The sequence below is a fragment of the Sinocyclocheilus grahami genome, unplaced genomic scaffold (assembly GCF_001515645.1).
Source record: "Sinocyclocheilus grahami isolate Dianchi unplaced genomic scaffold, SAMN03320097.WGS_v1.1 scaffold56.1, whole genome shotgun sequence".
Taxonomy (NCBI): domain Eukaryota; kingdom Metazoa; phylum Chordata; class Actinopteri; order Cypriniformes; family Cyprinidae; genus Sinocyclocheilus; species Sinocyclocheilus grahami.
The window spans coordinates 2,882,628-2,902,365 of NW_015505235.1; the positions used below are offsets into that span (position 1 = coordinate 2,882,628).

At 41.2% G+C, this 19,738-nt stretch overlaps 1 protein-coding gene across 1 annotated transcript in view; it reads left to right on the forward strand.

Annotated features, from left to right (window-relative positions):
* LOC107584045 (forkhead box protein P2-like) overlaps positions 1-19,738 on the forward strand; it is an 89,776-nt gene that overhangs the window by 51,598 nt on the left and 18,440 nt on the right. The window contains exons 4-9 of the mRNA XM_016270448.1: positions 4,544-4,633; positions 12,379-12,516; positions 14,794-14,971; positions 15,069-15,124; positions 15,868-15,926; positions 16,443-16,547. Coding sequence (XP_016125934.1) covers positions 4,544-4,633; positions 12,379-12,516; positions 14,794-14,971; positions 15,069-15,124; positions 15,868-15,926; positions 16,443-16,547 — 626 coding nt within the window. The remainder of the gene's footprint in view (positions 1-4,543; positions 4,634-12,378; positions 12,517-14,793; positions 14,972-15,068; positions 15,125-15,867; positions 15,927-16,442; positions 16,548-19,738) is intronic.

Here is a 19,738-nt window from a genome sequence, read left to right on the forward strand (position 1 = left end):
TATGTTTCTTTCGCCTGTCTCTTTTTCTCTCCGGTGAGCTCCGCTCGGCTATTAACGTAGCTGAGGAACGCCTGTGTAAACATTCGTGTTTCTTCCCCCCCCCCCCCGTTTTGAATAATAGTGACCGGTATCGCCTTTCCCCCTCGACCTCGCTATCTGAAACCAATTACAGCTGATCCATTTGGGCAGAATCGTATTTTCATAAGGATTGCGAAGCTCTTGAAATCATGTGTTTGTGCGCGTGTCTTCAGTGTGTGCTTCATTGTACTGAACGTGCAAGTTTGTTTCTTTCTGTCCTTTTTTTTCTTCCCCCTCCCAGTCCTTAGAGATAGATATCAACATCAAATATGTTCCTGAGTGCCTTGTTATTTACGCTCCAGCCCGGGTTCTCCTTGAGCTCCTAGCTCTGAGGAATGTGATGCATTGTGCTGTTTATACAATGTGTGCATTAATGGATGGCAGCCCACATTTCTTTTGCACAGCAACAAAACTTATAGGATGAAGAAAAGCAAAGCAAAGCAAGCAGCTTTCAGCCGTCCAGCAAAACTTCAGTGGTTGCTTTGCTTTTGTTGAATCTGGAAACACCTTAATATGCCTTTGTGTTGCATTCACACATGTGGCTTACTGTTCTTTAATCAGTCAGTTGCAAAATTATGCAGGCTTATGGACTGTTTACCATAGTGTTCAGATCATTGAATTCAAGAACCAGATCAGTCCCATTCAAATTAATCTTATAGACTGGTTTGTGAACAGATTCAGTGAATCTGATTCATTTGTTTATGAATTGGCTGTCTGTTTAGTCTGTTCTTTACACAAAAATATAGAGTCGTTTGGACTACATTTATGCATTTATGGTGCTTTTTGGTCTTCTTAGGCCAGTTTTATGTAAGGAACAGACTGAAACTTAAGCCGATTCATTAACAAACTGTTTAGATTCTTTGAACCTGTTCACAAAGCTAGTCTGAATGATTCATTCAAATCAGACTTATCTGATTCTGGAACTTTTATTGTCATTTTGCATCTTGCCAGTTTCCATTCACCTTTGTTATATTGAAAAAGTGGCCCAGAATAGTCTTCCAGAATAAAATTTGTGTTTAACTGAAAACAATGAGTTTGGAATGAGGATGAGGAAGTAAATAATCCCATGATTTTGGGAGAACTATCCCTTTAACTGTTCTAAACAAATGTTCTTCTAATATGCTAAGTGGAGTTGATTACATTTCACCCCTTCCCAGTGTTCACGTTCGTAATGGAAAAGCCATTAAACGTCTCCATCCGTGTGCTGTGGGAAGCGCCACTCTCCTGACCTCTACCGTGTATTGAATGACTTCTTTGACTTTGTCCTTTTATTCATCAGAGGACAGTGAGTCTGTATCGATCGGGGCGCAGATAAACATTTCCTCCTGTTAATTGTTGTGCTAAAGCCATTAGCCGACCACTAAAGCCACACAATCACCGCTTGGATGGGCGTGAAATCTCCCGCAATTTACAATCTCATCCACGCGGTCCTGCCGATAATGACTTTGCGAGGGTACTTATAACTCACTCATGCATCCGAAAGTACCACGAGGACCATCACTAATCGATAAATGCGTCGTTTAGAACGGAAAAATAAGGCAGGGTGATTTGCAGAATTTTTTTAGTATATTACTTGATTAGTTTGCAAAACATAAACACTTGTTTTTTTCCCAAAACTTACAAGTATGCCCCATTCAAACGGCAAGACTCCGGTTATTGTCTGTTTGGTTCATTCAAAGACAGGACAGGACAAGGAACGGATTTGAAGTAGTCCAGCTCTCCTCCACATCCGGGTGACTGTTTACCATTGTGTTTGAATCATTAAATTCAAAAACTGGATCAAATTTTATGTAAAGAACAGGCTGAATTTTAAGTAGGTTTATGAACCTGTTCACAAAATTAGTCTAAATGATTAATTCAAATCAGACTTGTCTGGTTCTGTAACTTTTGTCACTTTGCAGCTTGCCAGTTCCCATTCACCTTTGTTATATTGAAAAAGTGACCCAGAAGAATATTCTTCATAATTTTATGTTTCAGTCCGTTCTTTACATAAAACTGGGTTCAGAAGACCCAAAGCACCATAAATACATAAAAGTAGTTTAAATGACTCTATATTGTTCTATACAGAATAGACTGAACAGACAGCCAATTCATGAACAAATTAATCAGATTCATTAAATATGTTCACAAAACTAGTGTAAATGATTCATTCAAATCAGACTTATCTGATTTTGGAACATTTATTGTCACTTTGCAGCAATAAGTGACAATAAAATTTGATTTAAAATTGACTAAATTTATTAGTTTGTGAAATGTGAAATCTTGTTTTTTCCCAAAACTTATCCGGTTAGACAAGTATGCCACATTCAAAGCACAAGACTCCGGTTGTTGTCCGTTTGGTTCATTCAAAGACAGGACAGGACAGGGAACTGATTTGAAGTAGTCCAGCTCTCCTCCACATCCTGGTGTCCCCTGAAGTATCAGACAACGGCTCTGTGTGTGTGTGTGTGTGTGTGTGTGTGTGCATCAGAGGAGACAGATCGATGCTGTTAGGACCCAGCGCCACTGTGTTGTGTTTGTTTACCAGGAGCTCGGAGAGCCTGGCTCCTCACCGCACAGCCAGACAGACAGTGGCAGCTCCTCACCCTGTCTCTTCATAATTGATCAGGGGGATGGCTGCCTTCCCAGCGGGTTAAGACGTGGCAACTTTTCCCCTATCTCTCTCTTTCTCTCTCTCCTTCTCTCCCCCTGTTTGCTCAGCATCTCAATGTACTAGTTCAAACATTGTTCTCACCAGCTGGCAGAGCAGTGCCATATGCACATCCTGTCAAGGCAGCTGTTGTCATGGATACTGGCAAGCACCAGGAAATATAACAAGCCCTTTATTCTGCTGGAAGAAGTGTCACTCTTTATCTGAAGGAGGGTTTTTTTTCTTCTTCGCACCCCTCGACCTTCACTCTCCTCTTCCCCGACAGATGAAACACCTGTGAAGTTATTGTGTTGTTTATATTGCTTTATTTATTTTGTTGCTTTCTCCTTGTGTCGGGGCGCTTGTGTCGTTGTTCACTTCTGTCTACAGTCGACTTACAACTCCAGGAAGTCTGGAAAGAGTTGCTTTCCTTTGAAGGCATGTATCAGTATTCCTGTAGATACATGAGGAACACTGTAAGGTACATAATTTCAACCTACCTGCCATCAGGCTTACACGCATATACTGTAACATGTTTTTTTAAGAAAAAAATAAAAAAAACATTTCTGAAGAAAAAGGAGTGGATGTTTGCTTATGCAGAAGTTGGTAGGATTTTGAGGGCGATTGTTAATGCTATTACTATTTCGTTGGGAGTGTGGTGGTTACTAAGGTGTTCTGAGGTGTTGTCTGAGCATTGATGTGGTCATGTTGCTGGCTAGGACATTTCTAAGGGGTTGATAGGGTGGTCTGGGTGGTTGCTATGTGGTTGCTTATTGGTCAAATTTTTAAAGAGCCCAGAGCATTCACTCATACAATGTAAATCTGTTTTTTCACCAACATGCTATAAATCATTAGTTTGATCCCCTATAAGCATAAAAGTAATAGGTATCAATCATGTCAGTAGCACAAATTAGGGATCAGCTGATTATTGGCACCGATATTAAGCATTTTATAGATATCGTATCGGTTACTTTCAAAACCGATTTGCCGATAAAATAACTTAAAAGCATTTAAAGTTTTTGTCACAGCCCTTTTTATTCTTAATTTTGATATTCATTTTTACACCAGACATATATATCGGTTCGAAATATCGGTTATCGGTCTACTTGATCTGTAATAATCGCATCAGCATTAGCCCTGAAAAGCACATATCGGTCGACCCCAGCACAAACAGGATGAGTTACATTCTAAAGTTTAATAATTAGGGTTAAAGATTTGAACAAACCCCTAACATTAAGTATGAGCTATAGAGACGCTTGCCTTAGCAACCAAATATTCTTGTATTGTTGTATGACATTGGATAAGTAGGTATCTGGAGTGATTTGGCAGAGAAGGGCCGGCGTCACCCCTGTGCTCAGGGGCCCGGCTAATGCTCAGCTCCTTGTTAATTCACTCCTGAGGTAATCTGATGTTGATTTTGTCAACTTTAATTACAGCTTCTAGGAACACTTCACATCGCCTGCCTCTACTTCAAATTGATATTATGAATATGCAAATGGGCCGGTAATTTGCAGAGAAGTGGATATTTCAGCTGAGCACACACTAGACAGGTCAATACCACTGACACTCTCTGTGTTTTTTTTCCCCCTCGTGCTCTTTAGAGGTGCTAGACAAACTGTATTTATCTTTCATCACGGCTTTGTGGATTATCATGAAAAATGTATATCTGAGAGACGCTTCATGTCTCATCAACAACAATGAATAGTGTAGTGGATGGAATGTGCCGGGTTGATGTCACCTTTCACAGTGTTTGATATTTGAGTGTGCCGGGGAGGGAGAAGGATGGGGGAAAAAAACTAATTTTGTGTCTCTTTTTCTCTTTTCGTTTCTCTGCAGGCCCTACAAGCAGCAAGGCAATTACTCCTACAGCAACCAGGCAGTGGCCTGAAATCTCCAAAGAACAACGACAAACAGCGTCCGTTGCAGGTGAGCAGTTCCTCGCTAATCTCTTAAGTCCATCCATAATACATGGTGCTCTGGAAAAGATTTCCTCTGTTCCAGCTACTCTGTTTGATTTGGCAATGTAATTCTGGAGCTGTCAGTAAAATTTCAACCTGTCAGGCCTGCCCTTCTCCAAAAGAAACCAAACAAAATACCTCACACCTGAAACCATTCTGTTGTCTAAAGCTACATTACCTCAGCACCTCTGTTGGGCAACCTTGAAATCTCTGCTGTCAAAAGATATTGACATATTAAAGGAATATTCCGTGCTCAACTGATAGCATTGGTTTCATATTCTTGAACACAAAAATTAATATTGACTTGTTCCTTGTCTTTAAAAAGGCAAAAATCAAGGTTGCAGTGAGGCATTTACTATGGAAGTGAATGAGGCCATTTTTTGATGTGTAGCTTATAATTGTTCTGTTGAAGTGTATTATTTGTGCTATAAAGCTGTTTAAATCATCATTTTTCAAGTCGTTTTAGGGATTTATGAGTTGCGTTATCATGGCAACAAAGAAAAATTAGATGTAACTTTACACAGAAGCTGTTCGTAATCCGTTTCTCACTCTAAAATCATAACTCACATTGTTAATGTTTTGTGGTGAAAAAGTGAGTTTTAACGTTTATAGATTTTGCCCCATTCACTTCAGTTGTAAGAGCCTCACTGTAGATTTTACAAAGTCAAAATTAAACATGGTAAATGAAGAATAAAAAGCTTTTTGAAACTTTCTATTGGATTATTTACAATACAATTCCACAGAAACCAAATAGCAACTCTTCCTGTAGCATTGCGTATCCTAACTAGCTGTCATTTGTACTCCTCCAAGATAATTTGCCATTATTGATTCCAGCTGCGCCGCATCGCTATTGTCTGTGATTTGGTAAAGGTCACAGCGGCATCGTGCACGTCGCATCCCCTATTACCAGACATGTTTACTTACCCACTGAGTGCCGATGTGTTATTTCTCTCACATCCCCACAATACAAACGCGCCGCCTCAAATTATGTAAGCGCTTGACATCTGCCAGGCTCCGTATTTTTAGGTTTAAATTAAGTGCGAGAGAGAGCGTGCCCTCCTCCCTGCTAATAAGTGCTATCAGCTAGTGGTTTACCTCATTAGTACCCCGTGCATTTAATTAAAGGAAGGGAAAATTAGCGCTAACCCTCATCGTTAATATTTTCACAGAGTATAACAATGGCGACACCTTCTCCTTCTCATCTTGTGGCTGTAATATTGAAACCATTCACCTTGGTTCCATTCATCTCCAATTGAATATTCCTTTATATCTCTTTGATAGCTATGCTTTTAAATGCTTACAAAAACTCAATTCAGATCATGTGCGTGTACTTAGACATGCCAAGTAACAAGCTTTTTGAAAAATGACTTATTTACATAAAAAAGTAAACGCCTGCTCGTTCGCTGACACTGATGAATCCGCCCCTTTTCCTGTCCAGGAAAGGCAGGGAAAGTGATCCATAGATCATGGCATATAAATTATTTACTGCATGAGCATCTAAGTGCTGCAGCTCACGGTTTTAATTACTTGTATTAGTGTCTAAAGCCTGTCGGCTGACTAATTCTATCCAGCGCTTCATCTCGCGCATTTGACGTGTTCAGAAGCCGCTTTTCCACATTTGCGTAATGTGACAGGTCTATTATTACCCCGTAAGCCCAGAGGAGAAGTCAATAAACACCTATTTCTTCCCCGTAAATCCTTGTGCCTTCTTCATGCTGCTTACAAGGATTTCCCAAGGCACACAACAGTCCTCTCTCGTCGTACCGCCTCTCCCTCCGAGTGGCAATATCTCGTGTGCGTTTTATACACTGACATTTAAAACACAAATAAAAAGCGAGAGGACGAAAGGGAAGGGGGATTACAGAAAGCTTGCACGACTGGCAATTGTGTCTCCTGCCCTCCCAATCAGCCCAGCTGCCGTTCTCCAACTATAAGCTACATGCCGGTTTGTTTGTTTGGCTCTGTGTGCCGCCCAGGCGTCTCGTCCTGATGGCAGGATGGGCATTTAACTGTGTGAAAACACATGTTAGCGATACTGAATACTGACGAAACAGCGGTTAGAAGCTAACAGGTGGATGCTGAACAAACAGAGGTATGTGGGTGTTACAACGGGCTGTTGTGGTGATATAATATAGCTGTCTAGGTGTCAGGAAAGTGTTTAAAGAGGTAGAGTTGACCTTTGACCTGTTGGCGGTGTGGGCTCAGAGAGCAATATCTCAGCATTAACAAGGTCAAATAACCAAACAAAGCAATTTCAGCTCACTAGAGTGCAACTACGGTACACTCTACAGCGTTTGCATCCACGACAGAAACATATGGCCAATACTTTGACCTTTTTTTGTTCATTTTAAACCCAACCGACTTTGCTAATGTAACTTTTTCACAACCAAACATCCTTTTGGAGGCTTCCTCGTTCCTACGTTTGGGAAGGACGGCTGAGCGGCTCGTTGCTCGCGTGTATTTCAAGACGAGAAAGAAGTAGCAGATAGCTCAACCCAATCACTTCCTGAGCAGTGAGCCATCCGCCGAGTGTCGCCGATTTAAAGGTCAGCAACGCACAGCTCATCTGAGCGTCGGACTCCTGCGCCATGTTCCTTAAAATTCATCTACTCAGACCGCCAACTGGAACCGTGCACAAAGCCGGCGGAATTTATAAAAGGAAACCCGTGCCCTCATATTAACATTGATTATTAACAACATTCACCCAACAGTAGGGTTGTGCGCCATTCAGACGAGAATTTGGAAGACCTTTTAAATTCAGTTGATTGGAAGTGAATTTGAATTGAGGTAAAAAAAACAGAGTGCAGAATTGCAATTGGAATTTGAATGTAAGAATTAATTAAAAAAAAAGACATTCAAAGAAGTCAATAACACTGTAACTTAACTAGTGTAACGTGGCAAGCAATGGATGGCAGGTAAGATGTGGATCTAAATTCAAGACTTTAAATAAAAAGGAAGGAAGGAAAGGAGGGAACCACAATATGTACATCCAGCAACTAACCAAGAAACATCGGAAACACAAGGGATATTTATACAGGCTGGGTTAATGAGGGTAACAAGAAGACAAAACATAACTGGGGAGACAATCAAGGGGAACCTATGAACAAAGGAACTACAAAACTGACACAGGAAACAGAACAGAATTACAACTTAAAAGTGATGGAAAGTTTTGATAAAAGTTGAAAAAGCATTGAAGTTTGAAAGTTTATAGGCCTCATTGGTAGAGGTTTGCGTTTAGATTGCCTAGAATGCACTTTCTGAGCATTCCAGTTAAAATTCCATTTCAGCTTTCTCTGAGGTATGACCAATTCAGTTCAAATTCCAACAAGTTTTTCAAAGTTCAGCCACTCCAAAACGAAGGAGGAGGGGAAAACTGTATTTTCAGATTTGTGATCTTTAGTAACCAGGAAAGCATCCTTCTTTACTCCCGATACCTGAACTAGTAGGCAGCATCTGTAAATTGCAATTGCAGGGGCTCACATTGCAATGCAAAGGAAGCTGAAGCACAACCCTTAGGCAAGAACCAGTGTAACGGTGGGAGTGGGAAAAAAAATAGTGCCATAGCACCGCTTTGATGTAGAAGCAACAACTGTACCTTCTGACAGAAGATGCATGGCAGTAATAAACCAGTTCCAGCAGCCCTTACACATGCAGTCTGATTACTCTGGCCAGGGTGTTAATTGGATCCTAACTGGCAGATCTGATACGTGTAGCCCAGTGGTGGGAAGTCTTTCCAAGTGATGAACTATAATTCAGCGAGCTGCTTGAAGCTTGTGTAATTTACTGCGTGTCACTTGACGAGGGGGAGCGATCCAACAGACGCCCTATTACCTGCGACATCACAAAGCTTTCAAGAGAGGGAAGAGGAGGGGGCTGATGCGGAGCGAGCGAGAGAGACAGATTTCCCTCTAAATGCCACACGATGCTCCGTTTCAGATATGGTAAGAAACATATTTGAGGAAAACAAAGGAAGACAACTTTCAGACTCGTGTAGACTTCGTTCTTATCTTACAAACTCTTGAAGATCACATTTGGTTGATTTTCTTTGAGCGGTTTTATGGCACGAGCTCTACTCTTCCTCTCGTAGTTCCCTTTGGAAAGCACATTAGGCTTAACTTCCTGTAGTAAGCATTTGATCCCTCCCTACATTGACAAAAATTAAAGTGTGGTTATCTAAATCTGTGTGGAAGATCCGTTGTACCCCTGTTAGCTCTAACAGAGGCCACATCCACTCTATCATCATTTGAAGTGCATTACACTTCCCATACTGTTTAGCTGAACTGTAAAATAAATTGATTTAGGAAAACATTCCTGTAATCTAATTAACTCTTCCCAGAGAGCATCCGCATTGATCTTTTAATCCAAACGATCACTGTGTGAGTATGTGTGTATGTATGTTAGCGTGTTTCAGGTTTAGATTAGCGCAAGTATGTGTTTATATTGTCAATGACTTACAAATCAGTGAGTGTGCATATTTGTGGACCCCAAGTAAAGCAACTCCATCAATAAACCCTTGACTGTGAAACCTTTTATTACTGACTGAATTCGCAACCCTAGCTTTACCGAAGTGGAAAGGTCAGGATCCTTTCCGAAGTCCAAGAAAAGCCCCATTCCTTGAAAATGAGAGAAATTGGTGAACATAAGTATCTCTGGCAAGGGGTTCTCTAAAGTGGCCCCATGATTCAGCATGTTCAGCCTGACTCATCTGATTCAGAAACTTCTTTCATCGAGAGTATCAAATCACTCCTTACTACCTACTTTTGCTAGTTTGCACTTATATTAATTATAGTTATTTAACATGACTCTCTCAGCTGTTGTTGCTGGAAATACACCAATGGGACATTTGTTGTGTTTTCAGGTACTGTAAAAAGGCTCAAGTCTTGCGTTTTTCGTTTTTATGATGTGTAGTTGACCGTCGAGACCCGTTTTGGCATAGCGAGAGCCCTGTAATGATTTGCTCGTTCTTCAGGAGGGCCACTGATGTTTTCTCATCACCGACCAATTTAAAGCTATTTGTTCTGCTCTCTCTTAGGTGCTGAGCCTCATGGCTGTAAAGAGCAGGTCAATGGAGATCAGCTTGTATTTGTAGTTTTCCAATAGAAATCAAAGCTTCATGGATTGCCATTTTTGGATGTGCTTGTTGTTTAAAAGGAGAGTGAGAAACAGATGTCAGTTGATGGTCTGTAAGTAAATTTTCTCACAGCACAAGTGCTTCAATTGCAGACGACTGAAGTTGATGCTTTGATTCATGAAGAATGCTATTATCTGTGAAGTTTTCTAGCACTCGTTGGGTTGTATCATTGCCTCTCACAGTCATATTCTTCATCTGGCATCCTGCGAGGGAAAAGACCCATTGTCTGTGACTGTTTGCGTCTCGACCCTTCGGCAAACGCTCATTAATTATGCCCCGTCTTGGCGAAATCATTTCGGGGAGAAGCAATTCAGCCTCTGTTCCTTTCAATTCACCCAGCTTGTCAATCATCGCCCCCCTCAGTATCCCGCGGATTGGAGGTGTTATATTCCGCCAATTATCATGTCATATACTTGAAAATGTAAATGAACGTGTGTGTAAAATTAAATTTATGGGTTGTCAGTTAAGAATAAGAACCAGGAGAGCAATTACTTATCTGCTTTCATCTTTCAAGCTCTGATATATCATGCAGAAAATGCCAGCGTTAAATGCTGGAATTAGCATTGTGCGCGACTCCGAAGTGAGTGGGCCGAAACTTCAACTTTGTCTCATCTTTTTTGTTTGGAAAAGTGATGAAATGAAGATGCGTATCATCCGTCGATCTGCTAAAAAGCTAATGAGAGGCTGAGGGGCATATCCTGATTTCATTTTATTTTATTGTCGCCTTTGTCATTTCGAGTCTCTCTTTGGCAAGTTCGAGGTGAAAATACAACACACGGTCAGCTTTGGTCGATAAATAAACTTAGCGAATTGTTCTGAAATTTACATGTTTATTGTACTCGCCGAGCCACAGTGCAGGCGAGGTGATCGTTCGTTATTCAGTCCGTAGCTCATTTAAATATACAAATAATGGGCGTAATGAGAACATCTCCTGTTGTATTTTCATGCTTTGGTCTTTATATTGTCATTTAGGCCGGCGCAGAACCCTGGCTGAACCTGGGGGTAATTATACATCACAAATGTGTCTTAAGGTTTAATAACATTGAAGGTGTAAGCATAAATTTGCATAATTACATGCAGCTGTTTAATTTGTGACTTTGTTGCTTTGTTCCTTTGCTTTTTTTTTTCTTCCGATACCTCCTCCCTCGTCACACCTTTTCTCCCCAAAGAAAGACAGACAGACAGAAAGAAAGAAAGTATATTTGTGTGTGCGCTTTCCTCCGTGGTGGTGCTCATCGAGTTTTGGGGCCAGTCTAATGAAGAATGGTGCTTGGAATTGTTTGAATATGAATATGAGTGGGGATGGAGTGTGACCTTCAGCTCCGCTACTCAGTTCATCAGGATTAGTCAAGCTTGGCGCTCAGGAGCGCTAATGCATAATGACTTCTAAAATGAAAAATGTGTAGTGACCATGCAAATGTCTCTGCTAATCAAAGAGGGGAACCTGAGCTGGGCCGAGCCAGGAGACTAAAACAAGGACGTGTCAAGGCCCTGAGAGCTCAGACGTACGGAAAGCAATCAAGCAGTCTTGATTAGCCGGTGCGAGGAGTCGCTCAGACCCCTCGCGACGTCTAATGGAGCCTCACGTCTTTTTCTCAAGCTCAGAAACCACAACAATAGAGATGTTTACCTGTCATGACGCCGAAGGCTTGGCTGTCTTGATGATAGACAGCATCTGTCGAAGCTGCTCTGTTGAACAATGCAACATGCAGCATGCTTCATAAAGTACAAAGAATGCCCTGAAGAGTCAGCTGTAGACAGGTGCATCGTCCAGGAGAGGAAAATTGTTTCTGTCTTTCTCAAATAGCATTTGTCTGGCAATTAGTTTTATTCTGTTCATTGTGTAGTTTTAGACGCGAGCGAAGAATCGAGCCAAATTAATGTAAATGTTGCATGTTTCCAGAAAACTTGCTTGCTTTATTTCAATGCTGGGTTGCGAAAATATTTCCTTTTTGTTTTTTTTGGCGGAAAAGTTATCTCGCACAGTTTGACAGCTGGTATTTTAATGATTCTTATCATTTAAAAAATGACATGAATTTTGAAAAATGACATCTCGTGGAAGACTTGTGCCTCTGGCTGCTTTCTTCCAAGCGTGCAACTTGGAAACTTCAATGCGCAGCGAGAGGCAACTGGTAATTCCCCTCACCTCTGTAAAACAGAATACTTCACAGCAGCTCAGCTTCAATCAGGAGTTTCTCACAGACTTTTCAAAGCTTCGGCAGCCTGAATCTATGCTACTTAGCTTAGCTGCTCCTCAACAGGCCATGTGTCCGCTTACGACCCACAGTCGGCTCTGGAGATGTGCGTCTTCCTGCCTGCCTTGTGTGTTGTAGCATTAGAAATCGCCTGGGGGAGTTGAAGGGTTCAGCTAATTAAGGTCCTCCTCTATTTAAAGCGCAATGCTTTTCCCGTTGGGAGTAGCTGACAGAAAATATATAGAGTAAGAAAGTACACATGCACTGCCAAATGACTACATATACTGCACTCGCACCATTTCCAGAGAGTTCGAGAAGCGCATGACTTTACAGTTGAAGAGTTTTCACGAGACATGGCTAATGTGTTGTTCTCTCCGTCTCTCTTAGGTGCCAGTGTCTGTGGCAATGATGAGTCCACAGGTGATCACACCCCAACAGATGCAGCAGATCCTTCAACAGCAGGTCCTTTCCCCCCAACAGCTCCAAGCCCTCCTACAACAACAACAAGCAGTCATGCTTCAGCAGGTGAACACACATAAACACCCTCTTACTTACTGTCCCATATGCAGTCATGTTTTGAAATGGTAGCATACAGATCCTCTCTGTCCTTGACATACTAAATACGGACAGGCATGTAATTAGTTGTTTTCAGTGGGGACGTCTTTTGGGGACAAATGGAGCACTGAAACAAGAAAGTAAAACAGAGTTAGCTATACGTGAACTCTTGCTTTCACATGTTGTTTGGTTCATTAATGTATCCGCATTGCAAGGCGCATCGCGTTTTTATTGTTGCAGTAATAGCTGATAAAGTGAACTTTCAAATTCATGCTCTCCTACATTCTTCACTCCTTCTAAAGGTTTTCCTTTCTATCATAATGAAGCAGCAGTTTGAAGATTGAGCAAGTTTGTTAAAGTTAGTTAAACTATCAACATGTTAGCTGAAGTAGCTTCATTCACTAACAGAATGAATTAATATGACAATTTACATAAAAATAGTATTACAAACTAGTATGACATAAAATTATGTCTTGGGCCTGACTTATGAAATATGAGAAGAATAAATTTTTGTGTAAAAGTGTAAACTGTTTACAACTATTTATGTAGTAATGGTTTTACAAACAATTTAACACAAATTTCATCTGCTGTTTCATGAATGAGGTCCAAATGTTTGCTCTTTAGGGATTTGGACTAGCTAATTGTTGTTTAATTTAACTTAGTTCAGTAATTATTTTGTAACGTTAATGTGTATCTATTTTACAAGTTTACGTCCATATTGTATGTGACGGTTTATGCAAAATGTTCACAGCTGATGTTTTTGTGAAAGATCCAATGTTCGAAAATATTTACTGTAAATACTATGATTTTCAGTTTGATTTCACTTAATTAAATGCTTTGTTTGAAGGATTTTTTTTTGTCATGTGTAACGTTTTACACAAAGTGTTTTATATGGGTGTTTTGTTCACTTGTGATTTTGATAATCCTTTTTGTTCGCAGGTAAACATCAACGTTTACCTGATTTTACGAATTTATTTTTATCTATGGAAAGATTTCAAGCACAGTTGCTGTGCTTTGATCACTGAAGTGCTGCATTGTTTTTCTGTGGTTTCCATAATAAATTGATTCTGTATGACATGGAAATGCAACTACTACACCACTTTACATTCCCGAAAAGCCAAGACTAAAGAACGGTGTCTTGTCGTTTCATCACATACGAAATTATAATAACACTGAGCCTCATTCACTAACAGAATGAATTAATATGACAATTTACATAAAAATAGTATTACAAACTAGTATGACATAAAATTATGTCTTGGGCCTGACTTATGAAATATGAGAAGAATAAATTTTTGTGTAAAAGTGTAAACTGTTTACAACTATTTATGTAGTAATGGTTTTACAAACAATTTAACACAAATTTCATCTGCTGTTTCATGAATGAGGTCCAAATGTTTGCTCTTTAGGGATTTGGACTAGCTAATTGTTGTTTAATTTAACTTAGTTCAGTAATTATTTTGTAACGTTAATGTGTATCTATTTTACAAGTTTACGTCCATATTGTATGTGACGGTTTATGCAAAATGTTCACAGCTGATGTTTCGTGAAAGATCCAATGTTCGAAAATATTTACTGTAAATACTATGATTTTCAGTTTGATTTCACTTAATTAAATGCTTTGTTTGAAGGATTTTTTTTTGTCATGTGTAACGTTTTACACAAAGTGTTTTATATGGGTGTTTTGTTCACTTGTGATTTTGCTAATCCTTTTTGTTCGCAGGTAAACATCAACGTTTACCTGATTTTATGAATTTATTTTTATCTATGGAAAGATTTCAAGCACAGTTGCTGTGCTTTGATCACTGAAGTGCTGCATTGTTTTTCTGTGGTTTCCGTCACCACTGCTGCTGGCTGCTGTTGTTGTTGTTTTTGTTGTTGTCTTCGCCAGCTTATGCAAGAGGCTCCACTGGCAGTAAACAGGGCTCGGGAGGGGATGGGGGGTGGGTGCTGTAAATCTCTCTCAGCTTCTCTCCCTCCGTCACCCCCTCCCTGTGGCCCCATAAGCTGTAATGGACCATTACAAATGCAAGACAATTAACTATCAATGGCGGAAGGAGGGGGCTCCACACACCCTCCCACCCGCATCTCACACACAGATTTCAGTCCACGCAAACAGGCGAAGAGAACGAGACGGCTAGGTTTCACTTGGGCCACATGTATAACCAAACACACTTTCTCCTCCATGTGTGTGATTAGTGTGTGTATGCTCACTCGCTCTCTCTCTCTCTCTCACTATAGCAACAGCAGCAGCAGCAGCAGCAGCAGCAGTTGGCGGCACAGCAGCTGGTCTTTCAGCAGCAGCTCTTGCAAATGCAGCAACTGCAGCAGCAGCAGCACCTGCTCAACATGCAGAGGCAGGGCCTCCTCTCTCTGCCCCCCGGCCCAGGACAGCCCACCCTCCCCGGACAGACTCTGCCGCCAGGTAACATCCTCACGTGATCATCTGAGAGCGTGCGTGTGTGTCTGCGTCCTCTTTTAAACTCCCTTTCACTCGACACAAACTCCAAATCCCTTTTCAGACATACGTGATCACAAACCTCCTGATAAAGGGTCTTGTGTGCACATGAACACAAAGGCATGTTAACAAACACAAACCAAACAGCCGTTTAAACTATTTTTCATGTGCGACACGAAAAACAGTTGATGTGTTTGTCCCCATTTGCAAAAGGAAAATGCTCATTTCTGCAGGGAGAGGGCTGTGTGTTTTTGTTTGTTTGCTCATCAATAGTTTATTAATGTCTGGATAACAGTTGAAATGAGACGAAACCTCCCACGAGACAGCGCGCTATTGAACGCAGTGCCTTCTGGTATATCAAACGCATGGAGGTGCAACTTTCAGTGGCAGGAACACACAGCTCACCTCAATGTACATTAAGTATTTAATACCTAGCTTTTCTTTTGAAATTGCTTTGCTGGCACGGCTTGTCATGTAAATAGAATACACTATGCCGGTGTGGCATTTCCTGAGCGTTTATACACGCGACGGCCCTTTTATATGCTCCGCGGCTGCTGTAAGACATAGATTCGCATATTTCTCCATGTATTATTCAGTCTGTAGCGGCCATATGTTAGTACATAGCAACAGCCGCTGACTTCACTGGGGGTGGATGTGTTGTGTAATTGGTTTCAAGTACGTAGCGTCTTCACAGAAAGCCCTTTCTTGAGAGAGATCTCTTTAGAGGCAGAGAAAAAAAAGGAAAAAACAGAGAGAGAGACAGGGAAATAATTTAAGAAATAGGTAAGACTCTTTTCTCGTGTGTTGGCGGAGTCTCTCGGGTCCACGGTCGTTCGTAATCACGGAGTGTGTTGTGTTGTCAGAGCCAGCTGCTTTCTAAGATGTGCTTGATCGATAACGGCAAGATAAAACAGCCGATGAGGTTTGTGTGTGTGAGCGTGTGCCGCACACAAACACACGCCGTGCTGGTCTGCATAGCCTCACTTTCGCACATTAGCCCCTCAGCACCATTAGAACTGGAGGTCGTAACTTAACGCAATGTCTTTTCACAACAGGTTGTGTCCTTAAAAACGCCCGTTCCACCGCAAATGAATCTCCTGGTGAAAATTAAAGCGCAGGGGCCGGTTTTCTGCTGTTTACACAAGTTGTCCGTAATGGCTTTACAAGGTGAAAGTCTGTGGAAAAAATGTTGACGGGTGATTTTACTTGGCCAGGCCATTTGTTTTTTAACACACTCGTGTCTCCTCAGTAATACTCTGGATCAATAATCACAAGGTGGCGTGATGTCGAGGGGAGAGCATGTGTGTTTTTTCAGCTTTTCTGAGCATCAAGTCCACCAAATTGAGCCGGTTTGACCCAACTTTTGGTCATAGTATCCTGACAGGTACCACCACCATGTTTTCCACCACATTTTTAATGCTCATTATTTCTCTTTCAGTTCGCTGCATGAAGAGACCGGAGCATCACACTCCCTCTATGGTCATGGAGTGTGCAAGTGGCCAGGATGTGAAAGTATTTGTGACGACTTTGGACAGTTTTTGAAGTAAGTGATCATCAAGAGACCATAAGTGCTTAAAAAATTTCAGTTGGCCTAAAGCAGTAATTTATCTGTTTTCCCTTTATGTCTCTATTTTAATGCTTATTAGATGCTTAGTTGTTACTTTTGTTAAAGTTTTCATACCTCAGTTCTCGCACTTAGCTGTAAATCCACAAAACGGATGGTGAAACAGATTTCTCAAAGGTGCCTGTCAGCCCATCATAGGTGGTGCTCAGAAATGACCGTGCATCTCCACGGCTACGTGAGTGGATGATGGGCTGGTGTTGAGCGGCTGAAGCTAATGGCAACCCACATAGCCATGCGGTGTTGTCATGGCACAGCTAACGGAGTGAAATGAACTCTTCATGCTCCATCAACAATTTAGTTAATTAGCTCATTTGTAATTGGTCGGCTTTGTTGCCGCGACGCAAGAGGGGGGACATCAAAGGAGAAGGTGTTTGCAGTGCTGGAGATTGCAGGTTATCATGTTGCTACTCCGAGGAAAGAGCCTCACCATCAAAGAATGGAGAAAAGGGTTCATTTGAATATTCTAATTAGATCCGTAATTAACTGTGAAATAATAATCTGGTGCGTTTGGTGGGTGTAAATGTCCACGTCAATTTTTGTAAACTGCTTTTGAGAGTGGCGACGTCGTTCTATTCTTTTATAAACCAGCTAGACACAGTCTAAAGAGTCCACTCCAAACAAGTCAAGAATTTAGCGCCTTTGAGTGTGTTACCATTTAACTAGTTGGTCATGACTGTCAACCAAAAGACTGCATGTACCTCAAAGTACAGGGTTAATTATCCCCGTCTAGCCCATTGACGTTCATTTATTGTGGCACAGCATACATCAGAGGTCATGTGATAATTTCCCGCCAAATTCAGCTGGTATGCAAATCAATGGTTGAAGAGAACTAAATAAAAACGCTCGTTGTCTGACAGCCTGTGCAGTAGGATGCCATTACAGCAATCATCCTCCAAATCTTCGTAGAAATGGGGACGAGACACCCAGAGTCGGAGACGCCTGTACTGTAACTCGTACATGAAAACGCTCCCACAAAAGGAAGCGTGATCTGAGATGGCGGGTGGCGCTGTGCCTTGGAGGAGCGATTGTCGGTGTCAGAAGGAAGCTTTTAATGTCGTTCGGAGATGCCAGTCACTGCTGCGTATCATCCAGGTACACACGCTTAAAATGGTTTACATAAAATAGGTGTCAGATTCAAATGGCACCTTTGATGGGGAAGCAGGGGGCGGAGGGATTCACCCAACCTGTGCGGGCTTGTAGCTTGCGGAGAAGAAACCAGCCATGGTTTTGTAATCTTTGTTGTGTAGCTGAGAAAGTTGTCAAGATCAGCATTTAAGCGCAGGTCTGCGCTCTTTCATGCGCGGTGCACCAGGAGAGGGGTAGCCAAGAGGTGCCTGGCATGTTTATATTAGCTCTGAAGTTCAAATAGACGTGCGTGAATGTGCGTGCAAGCACGCGGGTACGCCTCGAGACGTGTGTATTAATGCAACGAAGCAGGCATCTTGTGGGTCTGATTCGGGCAACTTATTTGGGGGTTATGTGCTGCTAAAAGAGGGGGCTAATGAATTCATAGCGTTCTAATGTTGTTCTGCCACGCAGGCGATTTTGTTATTGTTTAAGCTCCAGATTGCTGCCCTAGTTCTCTTATTGATTTCCTCTCACATGTTTGAGAAGAGTCAGGATGAGTAGGAAGAGAAAAATACAGACATACCCGCTGGCCTGTAATAAAGATTGACGTACTGTCAATGCAGGCTTGCCATTTGCTGTAGCATCTTTCCCATGTGGACGCAATATGAGATTGTGTATCTCAATAAACAAACTCTTCCCCATTCTAATGCAGGGAAATGAATCGTTCTTTTCATCTATTTAACATTTAATACTGGTGAAGCGACCTGCTGAGCTTCCGCCACTTAGAGTGCTACGTCTTAAACTGGGCGCTAATGAAAGCCAACAGGAAGTCCCAGGTTAGATTAATCAAACCCATGTCCAGTTGAAGGTCACGAGTCCTTTAGAAATTGCGAGTCATTTGAGAATTAGCTAAATGATTTGATTGGTCCATGTTGGCTAGAAAGGCCTAAGTAATTCCTACTTTAACTCATTCCGTCTGTGGTTTTCGATGCACTTCTCAGTCCGTTGCGTACCTGTCCATCTGTTTCTTAGACCATCAGAGCCCTCATTCCCCATCTCAAAACAAAAATCAATATGCCTATAAAGTGACCCATAAATTACAGGCGGCTCCAGAGATGTTTGCGCAGCTGGCGGCCCCGTCTCATTCTCCTCTCACCTCTCTGTTTGAACTAAACCCAGCGCCACAGGCTCATTAAGAGATATTGGTGACTGCATCTAACCCCCCTCTAACCCCCTGCTTTTATCAATGCATAGTCAAACACCTACTGTCTGAATATTTCATTGCCATGCAGTAATCTGGATGTAATCACCAGCACTAACTAGCTCTCGCTAACGTTAGTACTCGCTTAAAACTCTGTTGTGCTGTATTTCATTCTGCTGGCTATTAAAAAAGGTAATTGCGACATCATTTCTCAGAATTGCTACTTACTGTCTCATAATTGTGACTTTATAGCTTACACTATTGGTACTGAATTTATAACAATTTATTTCTTATAATAATTGTAACACAATTTATTTTTTCTATTAATTGTGACTATATATTACAATTGTGACTTTATATTTTCCCATTCTCTTTTTTTTTTCTCAAAATTTTTGACTGTGTCTAACAGTTGGGACTAGTAATTCCTTTATTTTTCCACATAATTGCAACATATCTTTCAATTGTGACATAGTGTTTCACAACTGCGACTTTGTATCTCACAGTTGCGACTTCATGTCTCAGACTTGTGACATTCTCATATCTGTGCTTATATATCTCAAAATTATGACTATTTTTGATAATTGTGACTCTTTATCTTCAAAAATGCATAAAGAACCTAGTATTTTACACTTTCTGACAATTACATTTATTGTATTTACTCTTGGAGAAGGAAACGTGCTTCCATTAGAAAAGAAAACCTCACGTTCCTAAAAGAAACAAGGAAACGAGATTAAGATCTAGATGGCCGCTAATGAGAAATGGGGCGTGCGAGATTAGATGTGTTATTTAGCGAGTTACCTGTCTGTACAGCGGAACTAGCCAGTCGTGGCTTTTGAAGCAA